Source organism: Podarcis tiliguerta (genome assembly GCF_965153285.1).
Source record: "Podarcis tiliguerta genome assembly, chromosome: 2".
NCBI classification, from domain to species: Eukaryota; Metazoa; Chordata; class Lepidosauria; order Squamata; family Lacertidae; genus Podarcis; species Podarcis tiliguerta.
Window position 1 is genome coordinate 7,977,011 of NC_139535.1, and position 22,235 is coordinate 7,999,245.

At 47.5% G+C, this 22,235-nt stretch overlaps 1 protein-coding gene and 2 long non-coding RNA genes across 3 annotated transcripts in view; all 3 read right to left on the minus strand.

Annotated features, from left to right (window-relative positions):
- Positions 1-22,235, minus strand: part of LOC310671060 — a 184,643-nt gene that overhangs the window by 76,483 nt on the left and 85,925 nt on the right. The gene's annotated exons all lie outside the window — the stretch shown is intronic.
- LOC310671048 overlaps positions 1-22,235 on the minus strand; it is a 105,918-nt gene that overhangs the window by 38,760 nt on the left and 44,923 nt on the right. The window lies entirely within an intron of this gene.
- Positions 7,498-20,446, minus strand: LOC310670106 (uncharacterized protein). Its single transcript, XM_083424754.1, has 4 exons — positions 20,365-20,446; positions 15,316-16,322; positions 13,176-13,305; positions 7,498-10,677 (listed from the first exon to the last, which is right to left on the minus strand). The coding sequence occupies exons 2-4, from the start codon at positions 16,117-16,119 to the stop codon at positions 8,222-8,224; spliced, it is 3,390 nt and encodes a 1,129-aa protein (XP_083280880.1). The 5' UTR covers positions 16,120-16,322; positions 20,365-20,446; the 3' UTR covers positions 7,498-8,221.

Consider the following 22,235-nt stretch of genomic DNA (forward strand, 5'->3'; position numbering starts at 1 on the left):
TGAGATGGGGGCTGGAAAATCTGGAAGGCCGCAGCTTCCCCTCGCCTGCTATCATGCTAATATTAAACCCATTCTCTGGATGTGAATGTTTAATGCAGTCAACAGGCCAGCTTCCTGGAAAAAGAGGGAGATCTCAGCAGGCTTGGGCGGAGACCAAAGTTTGCAGAAAAAAGAAGAATAAAATAGTAACTGGGTGGGCGAGGGAGAATCCTAAGGGGTGTGTATGTCTGAAAATGGCTGAGCATGCTCAGTGGCTGCAGAATTTGGACCATTGGTAGGGAAATGCAATGGAGTATCCTGGAGGAAGGGCATGGCTGGCAAAAATCAGGCACAAGACAAGCGTAGAGCATAGGCCTAGCCAGGGGGCAACTGCTCACCCACAAATCAAGTAAATAAATAAAAATACTTAACTAACTGACCAATTGTGTTGCAGATAACTTGGTTCTGCCCCCCCTTAACATAAAGCCTGCCCCCCAAATAAATCCTGGCTACGCCCATTGCACATCGGCACATATTTATTATTCATTTTAAATGAAATGAGCAGTGAACAATTGTATTTATTCCTTTATTCTCTATTCCACTTAATCACCGACGTCTCTAATAAAATTGCAAAAAGTGGAATGATAAAAATTCACCATAAAATCTAACGAGAAATGCCTGCTGAAGAAAGGAGCTCTTTGTCATGCGCCTGAAGTTCTGCAGAGAGTATGGCTTAGAATCATACAATGGTGGAGTCAGAAGGGGACCCTGGGGGTCGTCTAGTCTGACCCCCTGCAATGCAGGAACCACAGCTAAAGAGTTCCTGGCAGATGACCATTACAAACTCTGCTTAAAAACCTCCAAGGAAAGAAGAGTCCACCACCTTCACCAAAAGCATCCCAAGAACTGTAAGGGTGTTAAAAGTTTTTCAGAGGCTCTCATTCCCCTCACGGAGCTGACAGTTCCCAGAGTGGTTTAATAATAATAATAATAATAATAATAATAATAATAATAATAATAATTTTTTATTTATACCATGCCCTCCCTGGGTTTAGGGCAGCTAACAGCAGTAAAATTACAATAATAATTTTTTAAAAACCAATTTAAAATACAGGTTAAAATATAATTTAAAATGCAGCCTCATTTTAATAGTAGCCCATAGATCAAAACCATAAGGGGAGGGAAACATAAAGGTCAGACCAAACCAAAGGCCAGGCGGAACAGCTCTGTCTTGCAGGCCCTGCGGAAAGATGTCAAGTCCCGCAGGGCCCTGGTCTCTTGTGACAGAGCGTTCCACCAAGTTGGGGCCAGTACTGAAAAGGCCCTGGCCCTAGTTGAGACCAATCTAACCTCCTTGAGACTCGGGACCTCCAAGGTGTTGTTATTTGTGGACCTTAAGGTCCTCCGCGGGGCATACCAGGAGAGGCAGTCCCATAGATATGTGGGTCCTAGGCTGTATCCCTTTCCCAGGGTTCTCTCTGCAAATTGTACCTCTGTGGGGAAAACAGGGGGCGTCTCAGCAACTCTCAACACCCTTTAAAAAACTACAGTTCCCAGAATAATTTGGGGGAAGCTGCTGCAAGTGGTATGTACGTCCAAGGGAGACAATGGAGTGCGCCTCCGGAGGTGAACTCAAACTGCTGGAAAATCTGTCACTTTGCATTTCTTAGTACAGAAAGTATTGATCTCATGTGTAGAGATCTATCCTATTGTAATTAGTTCAAAAGGGTTCTGGAAACTTCTCTGCGTGAAAGAAACAAGCAGGTTATTTCTTCAGAGAAGCTGAGTACAGCTGGCTTAAATCGGTCCTGTTATCTCTTTCTGTCAAGGTCATGCTGACTATAATAATAAGGCCAGAAGAGCCCGGGTCTCACGCTTTCTCTTTCTAGCTCTTTTCCTTCTGGTGTGGTGTTTGGTACATAGATAGTGTTAAGCCTTTAGTCGTATTATAAGTTATTGTAAGTTTCAGTTACGGGACGCGGGTGGCGCTGTGGGTTAAAGCCTCAGCGCCTAGGGCTTGCCGATTGAAAGGTCGGCGGTTCGAATCCCCGTGGCGGGGTGCGCTCCCGTTGCTCGGTCCCAGCGCCTGCCAACCTAGCAGTTTGAAAGCACCCCCCGGGGGCAAGTAGATAAATAGGGACCGCTTACTAGCGGGAAGGTAAACGGCGTTCCGTGTGCGGCTCTGGCTCGCCAGAGCAGCGATGTCACGCTGGCCACGTGACCCGGAAGTGTCTCCGGACAGCGCTGGCCCCCGGCCTCTTGAGTGAGATGGGCGCACAACCCTAGAGTCTGTCAAGACTGGCCCGTATGGGCAGGGGTACCTTTACCTTTAAGTTTCAGTTAAGTCTGCTGCAACTGGATTTCTTATGGACAGTGCCAATCCTGAATGTATTGGATTTGTGACAATTATGCTCATTTGCCTTCTGTAGCAGTAAAGCTCTGCTGGATGAAACACAATTGCCTCTGGCCTATTTTGGGGGGATCTTGCAACGTGTTTAAGTTTTTACTCTGCTAACTATACGTTATTGAGTAGAATTCATGACAGAATCACAGCGCCTGCTGTGGCTGCAGGGACTAGTAACTTGTACCTGCTGCCTCCTGCATGGTAAGGTGTAGTTGTGGCAGCCATTTGCACTGTATTTCTAGATACAGTGGTACCTCAGGTTAAGTACTTAATTCGTTCCGGAGGTCCGTTCTTAACCTGAAACTGTTCTTAACCTGAAGCACCACTTTAGCTAATAGGGCCTCCCACTGCCGCCACACCGCCAGAACACGATTTCTGTTCTCATCCTGAAGCAAAGTTCTTAACCTGAAGCACTATTTATGGGTTAGCAGAGTCTGTAACCGGAAGCGTATATAACCTGAAGCGTATGTAACCGGAGTTACCGCTGTATCAGCCGAGGCTGTTCAGAATGGTGCAACTAATCTGCTGACTGGGTGTAAGGGTATCATTTCAGAGATATTAAGGTTTTACAATAAATCTGTGATATACTGGATTAAACAATCTGTGATATACTGGATTAAAATATAAATGGAACGGCACCAACCTCCCCCAAGGTTAGCCTATCTACAGGAGGGGAGGGGAACCGGATGCCCACCAGATACCTCCGTTGGTTAGAGTATGGTGCTGATGAGGCCAAGGTTGCAGGTTCGATCCCCGTACGAGACAGCTGCAAATTCCTGCATTGCAGGGGGTTAGACTGGATGACCCTCAGGGTCCCTTTCATGTCTACAATTACAGGGAACCAGGCAGAGGGCCTTCTCGGTAGTGGCGCCCTCCCTGTGGAACACCCTCCCACCAGATGTCAAAGAGAACAACAACTACCAGACTTTTAGAAGACATCTGAAGGCAGCCCTGTTTAGGGAAGCTTTTAATGTTTGATGTATTACAGTATTTTAATATTTTTTTGGAAGCCACCCAGAGTGGCTGGGGAAGCCCAGCCAGATGGGCGGGGTATAAATAATAAATTATTATTATATTATTATTATATTGCAATTCGGTGATGCTGGACTCCATCTCCCATCATTCCTGACCATTGGCCATGCTGGCTGGGGTCACCCTACATATTTACAGGCCTTTGTGTGGGCTTTGGCTTCTTCCCCCAAAGAATTCTGGGAACTGTAGTTTTTTAAGGGTGGTGAGAGTTGTTAGGAAGCAGAATTGGATATGTGCCGGAAATGTAAAGAAATGAAGGGAACGTTTTTTCATATGCGGTGGACATGTAAAAAAGTAAAAGAATATTGGGAAATGATCTATGATGAGTTGAAAAAATATGTTTAAAATAACTTTTCCCAAAAGACCAGAGTCCTTTTTGTAGGGAAAAATTTAGACTGAAGTCCCTCAGTGTCAACAAAATTTATTTCATGTATGCAACAACGGCAGCAAGAGTTTGGTTAGCCCCAAAATGGAAAGTGAGGGAGGTCCCAGGCAAAGAGGACTCACAATGTAAGATGGTAGAATATGCAGAGCTTGCAGGTTTAACATATAGAATAAGAGAGCAAGAAGAACATATATGGAAAATATTTTTTGAGGATATGGAAAACAACGGTACACAGCTGAAAGCGCTGGCAGCCTTAAGATAAAATCAACAGTGTAATTAATGTTTGAGCGATGTAGAAGTGAAAATGGCGACAGCAAAATATGCAGGAATGAAAGATAAATAAAATGAACCGAGGAAAGAGAAGGATGGAAGTCATGGGATATCTAACAGCGTGTAAAATGCTTATTTTAAGATTTAAAACTGAAAATTTAACTTTTTTTTGAGAGTTGTTAGGCCTCCTTTTCCCCTCACAAGAGCTCTTTGTAGGAAAAACACCTAATTTGATTAGCAGAATACCTGGCCTCTAGTGGGCGGGGCTTCCATGCTGTACTCTAGAATGGGCCCCTCCCTTCAGGCTGTCAGTTTAAAAAACGGGTTCAACTGTCACTTACCTCAAGGTGCTTCATTTCCCTCAGTCAGCATGTTACTACGCTACGTTTCTCTACTATGAAAGCTTTGTTTCATATATATCCAGTGAGCTGTTCACCTCACTGCATGAAAATACAAACTCTGCTAAAGGAGAAGGTGGAATAACTTATGGGCTCAAGAGAGATGATATTTCTCTGACAGGAGGACAGTTTTTTATTCACCCCCTCCACAACGCTTGTCATTCCCAGAGCCCCCTAGGAAGATGGTCGGCCTGTTAGACCACTCTGAGAAATAAGAGCTCCGTGAGGGGAATAAGGGTCTCTAAACAACTCTAAGGTGGCCATTTTTCAAACAGTGAAAATCCGGACAGAAAAGTTGTTGAGGTTGTTGACCTTTTTTTTTTTTTTTTTTTTTAAACAAATTCACCAAAAGCTGAAAAATGAAAAAACGAAGTTTTTGAGCTATTTCTGACAAAAACAACACTGCCAACATGGGTTGCCATAAGTCTGGATTTTCCTGCACATTTTTTTGGGGGGGTGGGGGCGGGGGCAATTGGGGGGTGGGGGCAATTTCCAGCTGTAATATTCTGGATGTTTGGGAGATTCTGGACATATGGTAACCCTAAGCAACTCTCACCTCCCTTAACAGCTCCCAGGATTTTGAGAGTGGCATGATACTGCTTTATCGTTTTGATGACACCTCAGAGTGGAGACACTGAAATTAAGAAACATGACTTAACTGTGGTCCAGTGGGTCTATTCTGCAAAGGACCTCAATAAATCAGCAATTCCTAAGATGTAGTCCGCAGGCTTCATTCAGGCATGCCCACATTTAATTTCATAGTGACTTTTAAATGAATTTCTATTGCTTCTTTTATTTGCCACATTGTAGTTTATTGCATTACCATTTGAATATTATTGGACGCAAACAGACGCACAATTTAACAAATCCAAGCAGCAATGGAAATGCCCTTTTAAAACTACACAGCATCCAGCACAGTGCGTTACAATTGCTACAACAGGCAGCAAAATCGTTAAGTGGCCCACCAACACTCTCAATTTTCAAGCGGTCCATATGGCGCAGAAAGTTTGGGAACCACAGCAATTGGTAATTTTTCAAAACCAAATAGAAATGGGGAATAGACTCATGTCCAGAAAGGTAGTAATCTTGGCACCCCTTGTGTATTCTTAAAAATGAAGATAACCAACTCATTTTTTATTTTCCTTCTGGAAATGTAAAGTAAGCCATAGAGGTGGATGTCTTCAAAAATGGAGTTCAAACTACCCGTCCTGTGGTAGGAAATGGGTAACAGCTATGGCAGGGAGGAGGTTGGAGAGAGAGAAAATAATTCCACAGATATGCAAAAATGCAAATAGCAAATGAATCATTTCCAATCAATCAGCCAACTGTAAATGCACATTAAAAGGGAGTCAGAAAGACATCTTCTTCGGCTGAAATCTGGAAAAGCGACTGCTTGGATGGGAGACAGACCTGTAAGAAAATGTTGGTTCTGCAGTTGGACTGGTATGTTTGAGCTTCTGAGTCCCATTATGTTCTGGCCCTGGTGTTCCACTCCCAGATTGTGTCAGTGGTAGACCTTGGCTTTCAAATCTGAGCAGTGCCCTGGGCGATACCAAAATTTGGTGCTTCTTGCCTTATAAGTCATTGTTGGGGGGGGGGGTGCAGCGTCCTCCCAGCTCAGCACCCAGCGAGCGAAGAGCTCTGGGCTCTTTTGCCTCTTCCTGAGCTGGGCAAAATCTCATCCTGTAAGAAAGTGTTTATTTGAAATGAGGCAGGCATAAAAAGATATTTCCACACTCAAAACCAATGGCTTCAAGTTACAAGAAAGGAGATTCCTCCTAAGCATTCAGAAAAACTTTCTGACAGTAAGAGCTGTGGACCAGACATGTATGAGAGGTGGCAGACTCTCCTTCTTTGGAGCTTTCTTAGCAGAGGTTGGATGGCCATCTGTCATGAATGCTTTAGCTGAGATTCCTGCATTGCAGGGGGTTGGACTATATGACCCATGGAGTCCCTTCCGATTCTCTGATTCTATGTGACATCACACCCCAGCATGGCCGTTGTCTCCCACACCACACCCCCAAACAGCGCAGCCATAGTTGAAAAGCGCAAAACTTGGACCTTAAATGTAATCACAGCAGACCCTGAACAGGCGTTGCAGCAGAAGCAGAAACAGTTTGGGTTCCCCCCCGCACCAAGGCTCAAGTACAGGCATTTGATGCATCCTGTTGTCTATGCACTGTGCTCTGTGAAGGAACGTGCACACCACAGAGGCTGGGAGCTGAGCAATTCTGGACGCACACATTCACAGCAAGTCAGGTTAGTCCACTTTTCTCTGCAGGGCAACCTCTGCTAGCCTTGGGGCAAGTACGGGCAAGAGATCGGACGGTGGCTGCCAGCCATGGTGTGAAAGATTGAGAAAGACAGGATTTCCCATCATCAGCTGTGGGAACAGAGAGCCAAGCACATCCCCCCCCCCCCACACACACATAACACAAACAGGTCTCCCCACACCGTTCTCACAATCATTTGGAAGGAAGTAACGTGGGACTCGTTCCTGGCAGCAAGTTGCACAGCCAGAGAGGGACTTGGGATAACGGAAAGTCTGCTCTGCCAACAGACCCATAAAATATTGAAAAATGAAAAATCGTTTTTTTAAAAAAGGGTTAAAAGCCCTAGATTGGTCAGCAGCCTGGATTTCTCTCTCTCCTTTTTAAAAGGTGTTTGGTTCCTCATACAACATAAAAACATTCTGTCCTGCAGATTCCAGGGTTTACTCCAAGGTTTACTCAAACTAAGAGTTTCAGCGGCAATCTGAGCATAGCTGTCAACATTTCCCTTTTTTTAAGGGAAATTCCCTTATTCCAAATAGGATTCCTCGCAAGAAAAGGGAAAAGTTGACAGCTATGAATCTGAGTGTTTCTATGGCTTCTCTCCCATGTGGATTTTCTGACACAGATATATTTTAAAACCTAAGCAGTGTCTTTCTCTTGCACCACTGTTCCGTATGTAGAAATTTCAGTAGCTGTAGAAGATTTTCCGGAGCTCAGGAGCAGAACCTGGCTTTGTATGGCTCCAGTATCAATTCATTGTTTTGTTTTGTTTTAAAAAATGGCCTCAAGTAGCTATTCTTGGGTTCTTCTGTTGGTAAGCGATGGGAAAGTCTTTATCCTCCCGAGATCTTGGAAAGCTGAAGCCAATCAGAATAGAAAATAAAGGGCTGGATGGACAAATAATCTGAAAGGCAGTTTCAATGAGACCCCACTCCACTCCACCCAGTCTAGGATTCCTGTTAGGTTGATGAAGGAGGGTGCAAAAGATGAGCCAAGGCAATCTGTCACAAGCAGAGCAACTTGCCGAGGGCAACCTGGAATCTTTTAGAGTTGTCTAGAAACACCACCACTTGGCCCACTGTTGCTCATCCTTACCAGTTCGGGCAGTTTTCCTTAAAATGCTCTATTCTGGCCTGAAGAGGGTGATGATGCAGCTGTCGAATCACCCTCGCATCCCATATGTCCTGAGTTCAAAACCTGATGCGGATTCAAGTTCCGCCTTTTCGACGGAAAGATCTGAGCTCACGAGGGATGCTTCCCTTTGTCTAAAGCATTTACCTCAGCTGATTCCTCCACGGCTTCACTGGTGAACAGCAAATTTTTTAGTAATGACCAAAAAAGCTGTCTGCAGCATGGTGTTTTGCCAAATTTATTTTCCTCGCCACCACCTACTGACTCATAAAATCCACTGTTGTTTAAGTCCATACACTTTTATGGCCTTCTGGAGGTGTATGGGCACATAATTCAGGATCTTGCTTCCTTAAGTGTGAATTCTCTGATGCTTAATAAGGTTCTCACCTGAACAAAAGCTTTTCCCACAGTCTGAGCATTTATAGGGGTTCTCCCCCGAATGAATCCTCTGGTGCCTAATGAGGTTTGAGCTCTGGCTGAACCCTTTCCCACAGTCCAAACATTTATACGGCCTCTCCCCAGTGTGGCTTCTCTGGTGTACCACAAGCTGTGATTTGGTGACAAAAGATTTCCCACAGTCCAAGCATTTAAATGGATTCTCCTTCATGTGGATTCTCTGATGCTTAAGAAGCTTCATCCTGGAACTGAATTTTTCCTCACAGTCTGAACACGGGAACAACTTCTCTCCCTTATGGGTTCTCTGGTGGACTGTCAGATGAGAGCTCTGGCTGAAACATTTCCCACAGACCGTGCACTTGTAGGGTCTCTCTCCTGTGTGTATTCTCTGATGGATGATCAGATATGATTTGGATATGAAAGATTTCCCACAATCCAAACACTTAGTACTATTCCCGTTGTTGTTGTTGTTACTGTTGTTGTTGTGCAGCTTCTTTGTTGTGTGGATTCTCTTATGGGCAATAAGCTGAGAGCTCACCCTAAAGCCTTTCCTGGATGGTTTCTTCCCCACATGAGTTCTCTGATGAACAGTAAGGTGTGAATTTTGACTGAAGCTTTTGCCACAAACCAAACATTTATAGGGTCTCTCTCCCGTGTGCATTCTCTCGTGTATGATAAGGTAGGACTTGAAAATGAAGGATTTGCTGCAGTAGGAACACTTATGGCCTTTCTTTGCCTCATGAATCCTCTTGTGTGCGATAAGATGAGAGCTGACCCTGAAGCTTTTCCCACAGTCTGAGCAACATAATGACTTTTTCCCTTTGTGAGTCCTTTGATGAGCGGTAAGGTGGGAGCTCTGCCTGAAGCTTTTCCCACAGGCCAGACATTTGTATGGCCTCTCTCCCGTGTGAATTCTCTGGTGGGTCATGAGGTACGATTTGCCAAAGAAGGCCTTCCCGCAGTACGAACACTTATGGGTCCTCTTGGCTGTGTGGATTCTCTTGTGAGCAATAAGGTGGGAATAGACTTTGAAGCTTTTCCCACAGTCAGAGCATATATAGAGGTTTCCTCTTGTGTGGATGCTCTGATGCTTAATAAGGTTTGTGCTCGAACTGAAACTTTTCCCACAGTCAGAGCACTGGAATGTCTTCACCCCAATGTGGGTTCGTTTATGAGCATTAAGGTGCGAACTCTGGCTAAAACCTTTCCCGCAGGTCAAGCATTTGAACGGTCTCTCTCCTGTGTGGATTCTCTGATGGATGATAAAGTATGATTTGGTAAAGAAGGATTTCCCACAGTATGAACACTTGTGGGGTTTCTTGGCTGCGTGGTTCCTCTTGTGAGCAATAAGGTGGGAATTCACCCTGAAGGTTTTCCCACATTCATAGCATTTATAGGGGCTCACTCCAGGGTGGATTATTTGATGTTGGATAAGGCTGATCCTGGAATTGAAGTTTTCTCCACACTCAGAACACCGGAACGATTTCCCTCTTTTGTGCGTTCGTTGGTGGGCCTTAAGGTGAGCCTTCTGAATAAAGGCTTTCCCACATTCCACACATTTATAGGGTCTCTCTCCAGTATGAACTCGCCGATGAATTATAAGGTGTGATGCAGCAAGGAAGTTCTTCCCACAGTCTGAGCATGTGTGCGATTTCCTTTCTGCGTGCATTCTTTTGTGGGTGATAAAGTGAGAGTGCACCTTGAAGCTCTTCTCACACACTAAACATTTATATGGGGCCCCCTTCACATGGGTGCTCTGGTGTTTGGTAAGGTTGGCGCTGGAACAGAAGTTTTTCCCACAGTCAGAGCACTGGAACGGCTTCACTCCTGTGTGGATTCTCTGATGGACACTGAGGTTGGAACTCTGGGCAAAAGTCTTCCCACAGGCCAGGCACTTGAACGGCTTCTCTCCAGTGTGGGTTCTCTGATGAACGATAAGCTGTGCTTTGGCAATGAAGGATTTCCCACAGTCCGGGCACCTGTGTTGCTTCCTTTCCCCATGTCTTCTTTTACGAGAAATGCACTGAGAGATCACCTTGAAGCTTTTCCCACCATCAGAGCATTTGTAGGGCTGCTCCACTGTGTGGGTTCTCTCACGCTTAATAGGGTCTGTCCTCTGCCTGAAGCGCCATCCATCAACATTGAACATGCCCTTCTTCTTTGGCACGTGGATCCCCTGTGCTTCCCTGCTTCCCTCAAGGGGTTCATCACCCTCCCAAATCACACATGTCTCTGCTCTCTCTGGTGGGCCATTTTCCTCTTTCCTCTCAGGGTGGTGCTCTTCCTGCTCACGAAAACAGGGAGCCTTGCTTTCTTCTCTCCTTTCCTTCGGAGTCCCGTTTGGGTACGCTTGATAAAATCCTTCCGACTGGGGTGTCTCCGTCTCATTGGCACTCACCCAATCTTCACCTGCCACAACAAAGGGGACATTTTAAACATGGCAGAAAAAAACAAAGGAGTGCCCTGCTGGACTGGACCAATGGTCCACCAAGCCCAGCTTCCTGTTTCCTGTAGTTGGCCAATAAGATGCCTCTGGGAAGCACCCCAAGCAGCTGGCATTTAGAGGTAAACTGCCTCTGCTCCTGGAAGTTCCATACAGCCATTCCACTATATTATTATTATTATTATTATTATTATTATTATTATTATTAGTATATTATTACAGTGGTGCCCCGCAAGACAAATGCCTCGCAAGACGGAAAACCCGCAAGACGAAAGGGTTTTCCGTTTTCAGAGGCGCTTCGCAAGACGAATTTCCCTATGGGCTTGCTTTGCAAGACGAAAATGACAAAAAAATTTGAGTTTTTTTTCCGCTCCCCAACCCCTTTTTCTAAAGCGCTAAGCTGCTAATAGCCTTTTAGCAGCTAAACCGCTAATCCCTTAAGCCTTTAATAGCCGTTAATAGCCCTTAAACTGCCAATAGCGCTAATAGCGCTAATCCGCTAATGGGCTTGCTTCGCAAGATGAAAAAACCGCAAGACGAAAAGACTCGCGGAACGGATTCTTTGCGTCTTGCGAGGCACCACTGTATTATTATTATCCGCCCATCACCCCAAGGTCCCAGGGTGGGTTACAGTGTTAAAACAAAACACCAAAGGCAATTTATAGCAACTGACAATTGCTAAAACTAAGGTGGGTGCTAAAAATATAACCCTCAAGTGTCAAAGGTCTGTAGCCACTACACTCATTAAACATCTCATGAAACATCGTTCAGCCCGGACGCTGAGGTCCAGCTCCGAGGGCCTTCTGGTGGTTCCCTCACTGAGAAAAGTGAGGTTACAGGGAACCAGGCAGAGGGCCTTCTCAGTGGTGGCACCCACCCTGTAGAATGCCCTCCCATCAGATGTCAAGGAAATAAACTACTATCTGACTTTGAGAAGACATCTGAAGGCAACCCTATACAGGTTTTTAGTGTTTGATGTTTTATTGTGTTTTTAATATTCTATTGGGAGCCGCCCAGAGTGGCTGGGGAAATAAAGAAGAAAGCGAGGCCAAATACTTTCCCTTCTCTCTCATTCTCTCTCGTTATCTCCCTCAGTCCCCACGTGGACCACACATTTAAAGCAGTATCACACCACTTTAAACAGTCATGGCTGCCCACAGAGAATCCTGGGAGCTGCAATTTGTTCAGGGTGCTGAGAGTTGCTAGGAGGCACCCCTGCCCCCCCCCACCCCCGCAGAGAGCTACAATTCCCAGAGTTCCCTGGTTGGAGGAATTGACTTAAACCACAAGATATGGCTATCAACAGCTACTAGCAGAGATGACCGTGCTCTCCTTCTGAGTACCAGTTGCTAAGAATCAGAAATGGGCACCCAGGTCTTGTTTGCAGGCTTCTCATTGGGTCATCTGGTTGGCCACTGTGAGAACAGGATGCTGGGATAGATGGGCCAATGGTAGAACTATTCTACCATTCTACTCCTCCTCCTATTATTATTATTATAATTAATTGAATTTATATACTGCCCTATACCTGCAGGTCTCAGGGCGGTTTACAGACTAAAATATAAAACCACAAAATCAGTAATCAGAATAACAACACCCCTCCTCAAAAAACCCCACATTTTAAAAGGGCATAGGATGTCAATCAAATCAAACAAAGCCCTGGTTAAATAGGTGAACTTCCCTGGGGAGAGGATTCCACAGACGAGGAGCCACTGCAGAGAAGGCCCGTTCAGAGATGGAGAGAAATTATTGAGAAAGTCACATCGATTTTTTTTTTTTTTTAATTCTCCTTTGTTTCATATATTTTACATGTTTACTAGTCCTTGGTTACTTGCTGCTGCTGGTTACTTGCTACTTGCTACTGACCACTGCAATGGTCAACCGCTGCCGTCATTTTTATAGCAATTGGTTATTATACGTTTTAGGGAGTAGACACAGAGCAGACCCACTGCAGGGACGTGGGTGGCACTGTGGGTTAAACCACAGAGCCTAGGACTTGCCGATCAGAAGGTCGGTGGTTCGAATCCCCGCAACAGGGTGAGCCTCCCTTGCTCAGTCCCTGCTCCTGCCCACCTAGCAGTTCGAAAGCATGTAAAAGTGCAAGTAGATAAATAGGTACTGCTCCGGCGGGAAGGTAAACGGCACTTCTGTGTGCAGCTCTGGTTCGCCAGAAGCGGCTTAGTCATGCTGGCCACATGACCCAGAAGCTGTACGCCGGCTCCCTTGGCCAGTAAAGCGAGTTGAGCGCTGCAACCCCAGAGTTGGCCACGACTGGACCTAATGGTCAGGGGTCCCTTTACCTTTAGACCCACTGCAATTAATGAACCTAAGTCAGTCATGGCCATTAAGTGTAATGGGCCTATTCTGAGGAGGACTAGGATGGGTTTTACTGTTGGCCAGTCTCAGTTCACTGAAGAGAAGCCATTGGTGTTGTTTTTCAGCGAAAATAAACAGTCATCCTCACCTAGTGAGGTGGCGTCGCTGTCGTCATCCTCCCTATTGGCCTCTGTGTAACCAGGGCTCCGCTCCCCATTCAGTGGGGTATCTTCTTCCTCAGAGAAATCCAGAGCGACCTCCTCAATTGGTCCCAACTCCTGAAATAAATAAATAAATAATATTCTTTTGCCTCGCCCATCTGACTGGGTTGCCCTAGAAAAGAAAGATAAGATCCCCCTTCAAGGAAGGATTTGGGAGCGGAGGTCGTGAGGGGTGGCAGCCATGGGAAAGTGATGCAGATTGTGCCCCAGTGTAGCCTGGAGGGATTGGCTCTACCGTTGGGCAGAGTGAGGTCTCCTCCTCAGCTGGTGCTGTGGGACCAAAGGGGCACCTGCCTTGTTCAAGCAGTCATGAAGAAAAAGAAGAGGAAGAAGAGTTTGGATTTGATATCCCGCCTTTCACTCCCCTTCAGGAGTCTCAAAGCAGCTAACAATCTCCTTTCCCTTCCTCCCCCACAACAAACACTCTGTGAGGTGAGTGGGGCTGAGAGACTTCAGAGAAGTGTGACTGGCCCAAGGTCACCCAGCAGCTGCAGGTGGAGGAGCAGGGAAGCAAACCCGGTTCCCCAGATTACGAGTCCACCGCTCTTAACCACTACACCACACAGAAGAGAAGAACACTAACATGGAACCTCTTTTAGGATTTTTATGCCAATATCCCTTCCAATATTGATCTAACCAGTGCTATTTTTCTCATTAGAGATGCGGGAATTACCACAAACACCTCCCTCATTCTCTTAGAATGGCAATGGCTCCCGCCTGAGAGGTGTCAAAACTGAGTTCCAGCTGAAGAAAAGCCCTGGATATTAGCTCACTTCCTTCCTCCCGTGCTCCATGCCTCATCTTTTACTCTACAAACTTGCTTACTTCTCTTAAATTCCTTGAACTCTTAAGAGTGTGTTTATGTCGTTTCCCGGTGCGTGTTTCGTGGTTTTATTTGCTCTTTATTTTTAAGACATTTCTTGGTACACATGCCTGACAGGCTAAGCCTTTCTGGCCAACCAAACTGAGTTAAATGCACAACTTTATCAAGACTCTTTACTTTTAGAGCATAATTCCAGGGTTCGTCCATATAAAGGTTTCTAAATACACTGGGAGAGCCAGTGTGGTGTAGTAGTCAGTGAGAGAGACCAGGGTTCAAATGCAGCCATGCAACTCACTGGCTGACGTGGCACCAATCCCTGTCTCTCAGTCTAACCTGCCTCACAGGGTGTTTGTGAGGATAAAATAAGGAGGGGAGAACCTTGAGCTCCTTGGAGGAAAAGGCGGTCTATGAAGGTAATAAATACCGTATTTTTCGCTCTATAGGACGCACTTCCCCCCTCCAAAAATGAATGGGAAATGTGTGTGTGTCCTATGGAGCGAATGCAGGCTCCTTGGCTTCAGCGATAGCAACGCGAAGCCTCCGAAGCTCAGAGAGAGAGCTCCCCCCGCACTCTGGAGGCTTTGCGTTGCTTTCGCTGAAGCCGCCTGAAGCCCCTGGAGCTCAGGGAACTCCCGCTGCGCTCCGGGGGCTTCAGGCAGCTATCCGCAAGCCTTCGGAGTGCAGGAGGAGTTCCCACTGCGCTCCAAAGGCTTGTGGATAGCTGCCTGAAGCCTGGAGAGCGAGAGGGGTCGGTGCACACCGATCCCTCTTGCTCTCCAGGCTTCGGTTCGCTGGAGTGGCGCTGCACAGTTTTCCCTCTCTGCACAGCGCCCCTTCAGTGAAGCGGGAGGAGAAATGGAAGGGGCTCCGTTTCTCCTGCCGCTTCGCTGAAGGGGCTCTGAGCAGAGAGGGGGAGATTCCCCCTCCCCCCCGTTCTCCCTCTCCTATGGTCCGGTGTATCCTGTGGTCCGGTGCGTCCTATAGAGCGAAAAATACGGTAAATACAGTGAATCACTGCCCACCCCCCAAAAAACGCAGTGGAAAAGAGTGTCTAGAAACCTGAACAAGGAACAAACCACGCTGCAACTTTTTGTTGCAGAGCAAGCAACCTCCATCTCCTCTGCCTAGGATATTTGTCTGCTTTCATCATACCTGGACAAGCTCATCAGGCATCGCTGTCGAGAGCAGGGGTGTAACCTTGAAGAGAGAAGCTTATGGCCAAGCTGGAAAATCTAGACTCTCACCTGCTCTTCCCAACTCTCTCCAGCATATGCCCTCTGCAGGAAGTCCTCGGCCAGGGCCACCGCCTGGGAGCAGGTCTCCGGCCCATGTTCCCCAACCCAGCTCTGCATCTCTGGCGGCAGGATGCTCAGGAACTGCTCCAGGATCAGCAGCTCCAGGATCTGCTCCTTGGAGTGCCTCTCCACCTTCAGCCACTGACCGCACAGCTGCTGGAGCCGCCCATAAACGCCTCTTGGCCCCTCGGCCTCCTGGTAGCAGAAGCAGCGGAAGTTCTGGCGCTGCCTCTCCCTGATGATGGCATCCCCACGCAAAATGGCTGCCTTGAACTTGTCGTAGTTAATCCTGTCTCTGGTGTCCAGGTTGCTGAAGATCTGCTCAGCTTCCCCGCTGAGGGCTGGCAGAAGATGGACCATCCAGTCATCTCGGGGCCACCGGCACGCTTCTGCCACTTGCTCAAAGGAGGCCAGGAAAGACTTGGCGTTGTCCCACGGGGTGGGTTCCTCGAGGATCTGTGGTGGGTATTCCAGGGTCTTCAGAAAGTCCTGCCACTGGGTTTCCCAAAGCAGCCCGTTGCCAGTTTCCTGGTCTCCGGGAGACCTCTGCAGGAATTTGCGGATGCTTCCGGCCTGGATGATGTAAGGGGTTTCTTCCAACCCTTCCCCTGAGGTGGAATCCGAGGTATCCTCATCCTCCATTTTGATCTGCTGGGGGACTCCTTGCTCAAGCTCTGCATGGAACCGCAGGCCAAAGCCAGACTGTGTCCCTTCCCTGATGGCCATCTTGTCTCCGGCCCAGAACGGCCTCATCTGAGTTCAGTCTCCCTCTTTATCCCAGAGGACTTCTCGCTTCCTCGCTGAAAGTCAGAACAAATATCCAGCCTCTCCTTAGATCCAGTTTGCCATGTTAAGGTGGATGGGTGTCATTCAGCCGGCAGCAGAAATGAATCAGGTCTTCTTCTTGGCTAACGTTTAGCTAGGTAGACGTTCCAGATGAGCGGGAAGGGCTCTCTCTGGGATGGGAGAGAAGTAAACCAGAAATGAGAATAACTAATATGATCTTGCATTTATACCCCTCCTTTCTTCCAAAAAGCTCAAGGCAGTGACATGGCTCTTCCCCTCTCCATTTTGTCCTCGCAACAACCCTGTTAAGTAGACCAGGCAAAGAGGATATTGGACAGGACACAGATCAGGAGTGGGGAACTTTTGGCCCTCCAGATGTTGCTGAACTTTAAATCCTATCAGCCCTGGCAAACACAGCCAGTAGCTAGGGATGATGGGAGTTTGAATTCAGCATCAGCTGGAGGGTCACAGGTTCTTTCACACCTGATACTGATTTTAAAAACCTTAGAAATGTATAGATCTCTATATAAACTTCAAATTAGATTCTGAGCATGGGCATGGGAGATGTCAGAGGAGTATAAAATTATGCACGGTTGTGGACTCTCCTTCCTTGGAATTTTTTAAGCAGAGGATGAATAGCCATTTGTCATGGATGCTTTAGCTGAGATTCCTGCATTGCAGAGGGTTGGACTAGATGACCCGTGGCGTCCCTTCCAATTCTGCAATTCTATAAAAGTGGATAGAAAGAGATTTCTCTCTCATATAATACTAGAAATTGCAGACATGTGAAGGAGGAGTTTGGGAGATTCGGAACAGGGAAAAGAGTAGAGTTAAACCATGTTATAGGGTCCCAATGATGCTTTATGATGCGACAAAAGGAAATCAGGCAAGTTCATGGAAGGCATGGCTATGAACGGCCACTAACTCTGTCTCCACAATGCGAGGCAGAAACTCTTCTGAATGCCAAGGAAAGGAGAAAGGATAGCCAAGGCAAAGCCTGCCCAAATCTCCTGCTGCCCCACGCCTGCCAGAGTTGCTAGAAACACTTTGCCAGAACCTTGGGAGCCATGGGCAGTCTCTGGTTCGTTTGCTTCATTGCCAAATCAATATTCTTGTTTGGAACAGCGCAAATGTCTTGGAAACATGGCAGAACTGCAGCTCAGCGTCACGCTAGGAAACCTTGGATTAGAGCAGCAGAACTAGGGAACCATCTTTCATTTGCTATTATTATCTCCAGACTGAGGTTTCCCATTCTCTGACAGACAGGCAGCCTTCCGCGAAAGAGGTCCTCCCATGACAGAAGTGGGCATGGCCAAAGTAAAAAAAAGGGTGTGGCAAAGGAGGCGACTCTTTCCTTTGAAGATCAGGGCACATTCCAGCCATACCCAGAGATTTTGACACCTACACACTCACCTGCCATCCAGGAAAGCGAGAGGCATTTTCAGAATTTTGTGGCACATTCCTGATGGAAGGTTCAGAACATGGCCAGTGAGAAGTGTGGCGTGGGGAGCGCCAAGGACCAGACAGAGAAGCCCACATTAAGCCTTCCTGGCAGGGCCTGATCTCACCTCACCCTCGGTTTAGAACACCACCTGTATTACATTCAACAGTCTATGGGTTTTTCCCTGTTGTGCAAGCTTCAGGAGAGGGGTAATATCTCTGGTGGGGGATACGTTGTGCTCCTTCTGAGGTGGTTTGTGCACCTCTGGTCCCCACCAGCAGTCAGCTCTTACCTGTGGCTCCTAGAAGCTGTCAGCATGCGACAGCGGCCACAATCCCAGGGAACGGCTTCGAATAGCCATCTAAACCTCAGTGAGTTAGGAACTTTCCCTGCATGCGCAGACAGGCTCCGGCAGATTGAGCGGACGAGACTAATCATGGGTCCAATGGTCAAGAAGGCAGTTTCTGCATGGGCTGTAGAGGGAAGTGAGGGGCAGATGGGGATTGTCCAACCAGGAAGGAAGCCCATCTAGGAGAAAGGAAACTCAGATCCTAAGCCTCCACCGCCTTGAAGGATATCTTCGGGGAAAGAAAAGGCTCAGGAGTAAACCCTACACGAATCCAGAGTGGAATCCCTAAGACAGTTGGATGGTGCCTTGTACAGTGGTGCCTCGCAAGACGAAATTAATCCGTTCCGCGAGTCTCTTCGTCTAGCGGTTTTTTCGTCTTGCGAAGCAACCCTATTAGCGGATTAGCGCTATTAGCGGTTTAGCGGCTATTAGCGGCTATTAAAGGCTTAAGGGATTAGCGGATTAGCTGCTAAAAGGCTATTAGCAGCTTAGTGCCTTAGAAAAAGGGGGTGGGGAGCGAAAAAAATTTGCAGGAACTCGCAAGACATTTTCGTCTTGCGAAGCAAGCCCATAGCAAATTCGTTCTGCGAAGCACCTCCAAAACGGAAAACCCTTTCGTCTAGTGGGTTTTCCGTCTTGCGAGGCATTCGTCTTGCGGGGCACCACTGTACAGTGGTACCTCTGGTTGTGAATGGGATCCATTCTGGAGCCCCGTTCGCAACATGAGCAGAACGCAACCAGTGTGTCGCGATTCGCCGCTTCTGCGCATGATGTCATTTTGAGCATCTGTGCATGTGCAAGCAGTGAAACCCGGAAGTAGCCCTTTCCAGTACAGGAAAAATTTAACCTGAAGCAAACGTAACAAGAGGTATGACTGTACAGCTCTGTCCTGCAACTCCTGCAGCCCAGCTGGTATTGCTCTGCTTTCCTTTGGACCACATCAGCGAGGCTGAGAGGGGGGTCTTGTCGTCTGGGCAGCCCAGGACTCCAGACACACTGCCCAGACTTGCACCCTGGAGAGGTTACTTTGGTACTGCTAACGCAGTGGTCTGACTTCACTGAGACAGAAAAGGTCAACATCTCTATTGAGCTGAGCTGCTACAACAAAATCAAACCTTGATCGGAATCCAATGAATATTGGTGCATTGGTCAGGATTTGGCCTGGTGTGCAGTGATGCTCACTGGCTCACCAGACAAACAGTATGGTGTGACCTTGGGAATGGGTGCCAAATTGCAAAAAGAGGAGAGTCATCGCGGTTGGAAGACCTTTGGGGAGGGGGCCTGAAAGGCTGATTCACCCCTGGCCACCATCTGGGGTTGCATATTCCACACTTGCACATAGTCCAGGCATCCCCAAACTCGGCCCTCCAGATGTTTTGGGACTACAATTCCCATCATCCCTGACCACTGGTCCTGTTAGCTAAGGATCATGGGAACTGTAGTCCCAGAACATCTGGAGGGCCGAGTTTGGAGATGCTTGACATAGTCCCACTCCTCAGCTGATGGGTGAACACTGTAAGAGCAGCCCTGCAGGATCAGGCCCAAAATCCAGCTTTCACAGAGGCTAACCAGATGCCCCAATGGGAAACTCACAAGTAGGACCTGAGGGCAACAGCCACACTCTCCACACTTTTGAATTCTAGCAGCTGTTATTCAGCCGTGGTGAATTGCGGCTAGCAACCACTGGTAGCCTTATCTTGCCTGAATGTGGCTGATCTCTTTTTAACGCCTGGTGGCCATGAGAGAGCAATATCTAAAACACGTGCTTACATACCGTACACATCCCACTGCTATCAAAATCGAGGAAACAGAAAAAAATAGCTGGGCCCCCCCAAACCAGACCTCCAAACTGGAGCCCCTTCTTTCATTTTGGAGGATAAGTGCACAGCAACAAAATTTCGGGCAAAGCTCTACCCTGCTGAAACCCCCTCTTCTGCACCATTTAAAAAGGCGTGGGAGTCCTTTCCTCGGTTTGCACGGGGCCAACCCCGCTTGCGCCTCCGTTTGCTTAACAGCAAAGCAACGTTATCTTTTAGGGAAGTTTTTTAATGTTTGATGTTTTGTTGTGTTTTTCCTGTTCTGGTGGAAGCCGCCCAGAGTGGCTGGGGAGGCCCAGCCAGATGGACGGGGTATAACTAATAAATTTAATAATAATAATAATAATAATAATTTGCTTAAGTGTTTAAATGGCTTGGTGGCTTCTTTGTTCTTGGCGCTTTCCCCTTTTATTCCCTGGGTTCAGCGGCTGACTTTGCAGGGAGAAACTTGAACGCCAAGGGAGCAGAGGAAAGAAGAAAAAAAGAGGAAGAGAAAAGCTTCCCCTGTTGGATTTCTGCCTGCCATCCAGCTGTCAGAAAGCGCAGAGCCCGAAGAGGAGAGAGGCTGCCTCCTGCCTGCGTTCCCTCCACTGCTGCGTACTCACCATCCTCCCCTCTACATCGCACGCTCGGCTCTTTCCTCCATTCATCCGCCGCTGAAGGCAATTCAAACAGGAAGGAACTTTCGCGTTTTTTCTCTCTCGCCCCCTTTCCCCAGACAGACACGTTCTTCCTGGGCCACTCTAGGAGCCGCAGCTCCTTCTCCTTAACCCTTAGAGAGCCACGCTGAAGAGCTGAGTGCGATGGGAGCTGCGGCTTATTATCTCATCCAAAACCTCGCAAAAATGTGCGGGGTCTTTCACGGAAAGACTTTCCTGGCAAAGAGAAGGGGAAGAAATGGAGGCAGTGAGAGATTTTACTTTCTTGGGCTCCATGATCACTGCGGATGGTGACAGCAGTCACTAAATTAAAAGACACCTGCTCCTTGGGAGAAAAGCAATGACAAACCTAGACAGCATCTTAAAAAGCAGAGACATCACCTGGCCAACAAAGGTCCGTATAGTTAAAGCTATGGTTTTCCCAGTAGTGATGTATGGAAGTGAGAGCTGGACCATAAAGAAGGCTGATCGCCGAAGAATTGATGCTTTTGAATTATGGTGCTGGAGGAGACTCTTGAGAGTCCCATGGACTGCAAGATCAAACCTCTCCATTCTGAAGGAAATCAGCCCTGAGTGCTCCCTGGAAGGACAGATCCTGAAGCTGAGGCTCCAATACTTTGGCCACCTCATGAGAAGAGAAGACTCCCTGGGAAAGACCCTGATGTTGGGAAAGATTGAGGGCACAAGGAGAAGGGGACGACAGAGGACGAGATGGTGGGACAGTGTTCTCAAAGCTACCAGCATGAGTTTGACCAAACTGTGGGAGGCAGTGGAAGACAGGCATGCCTGGTGTGCTCTGGTCCATTGAGCCATGAAGAGTCGGACACGACTAAACAACAACAACAACAATTTATTTCTACCCCGCCCATCTGGCTGGGTTTCCCCAGCCACTCTGGGCAGCTCCCCACAAAATATTAAAAATACAATAAAACATCAACCATTAAAAACTTCCCTAAACAGAGCTGCCTTCAGATGTCTTCCAAAAGTCAGATAGCTTTTTATTTCCTTGACATCTGGTGGGATGGCATTCCACGAGGCAGGCGCCACTACTGAGAAGGCCCTCTGCCTGGTTTCCTGTCACCTTGCTTCTCGCAGCGAGGGAACTGCCAGAAGGCCCTTGGAGCTGGACCTCAGGTCCGGGCTGAGCGATGGGGGTGCTTGCTTCCCACTGAGGCATCTGATTAGCCACTAGGGCGGGGGAGGGATGCTGGACTAGACAGGCTATTGGCCTGATCCCGCAGCCAGGCTCTTGCTGGGTTTTAATATTAGGCTGGTTTCTGCACATGCTCTCACATACAAGCCTCTATCTCCTCTCCGGGCAAGCAAGAGGCACGCTCAGAGTTCAAGGACTCATTCCAGTCAGGCGAAATTATCAAGGACTATGCGGAGCAGAGCCAGCGAGCAAATGTGGCCTGGGGGACAGGTCCAGAGAGCTGCATTCCTCAGGTTTCTCGACCTTGAAGCAAAGCCTTTCCTGCAATTTAATTTCCATGCTGGAGAAAAAAAGCGCTTTAGTTGAATGAATATGTGACTTCCATATACAGTGGTACCTCGGGTTACATACGCTTCAGGTTACATACACTTCAGGTTACAGACTCCACTAACCCAGAAATAGTACCTCGGGTTAAGAAATTTGCTTCAGGATGAGAACAGAAATCGCACGGCGACAGCGGGAGGCCCCATTAGCTAAAGTGGTGCTTCAGGTTAAGAACAGTTTCGGGTTAAGAACGGACCTCTGGAACGAATTAAGTACATAACCAGAGGTACCACTGTAGCCGTTAAGAGCCCTGCCAGGAAATAAAAATCACACTGGTTGC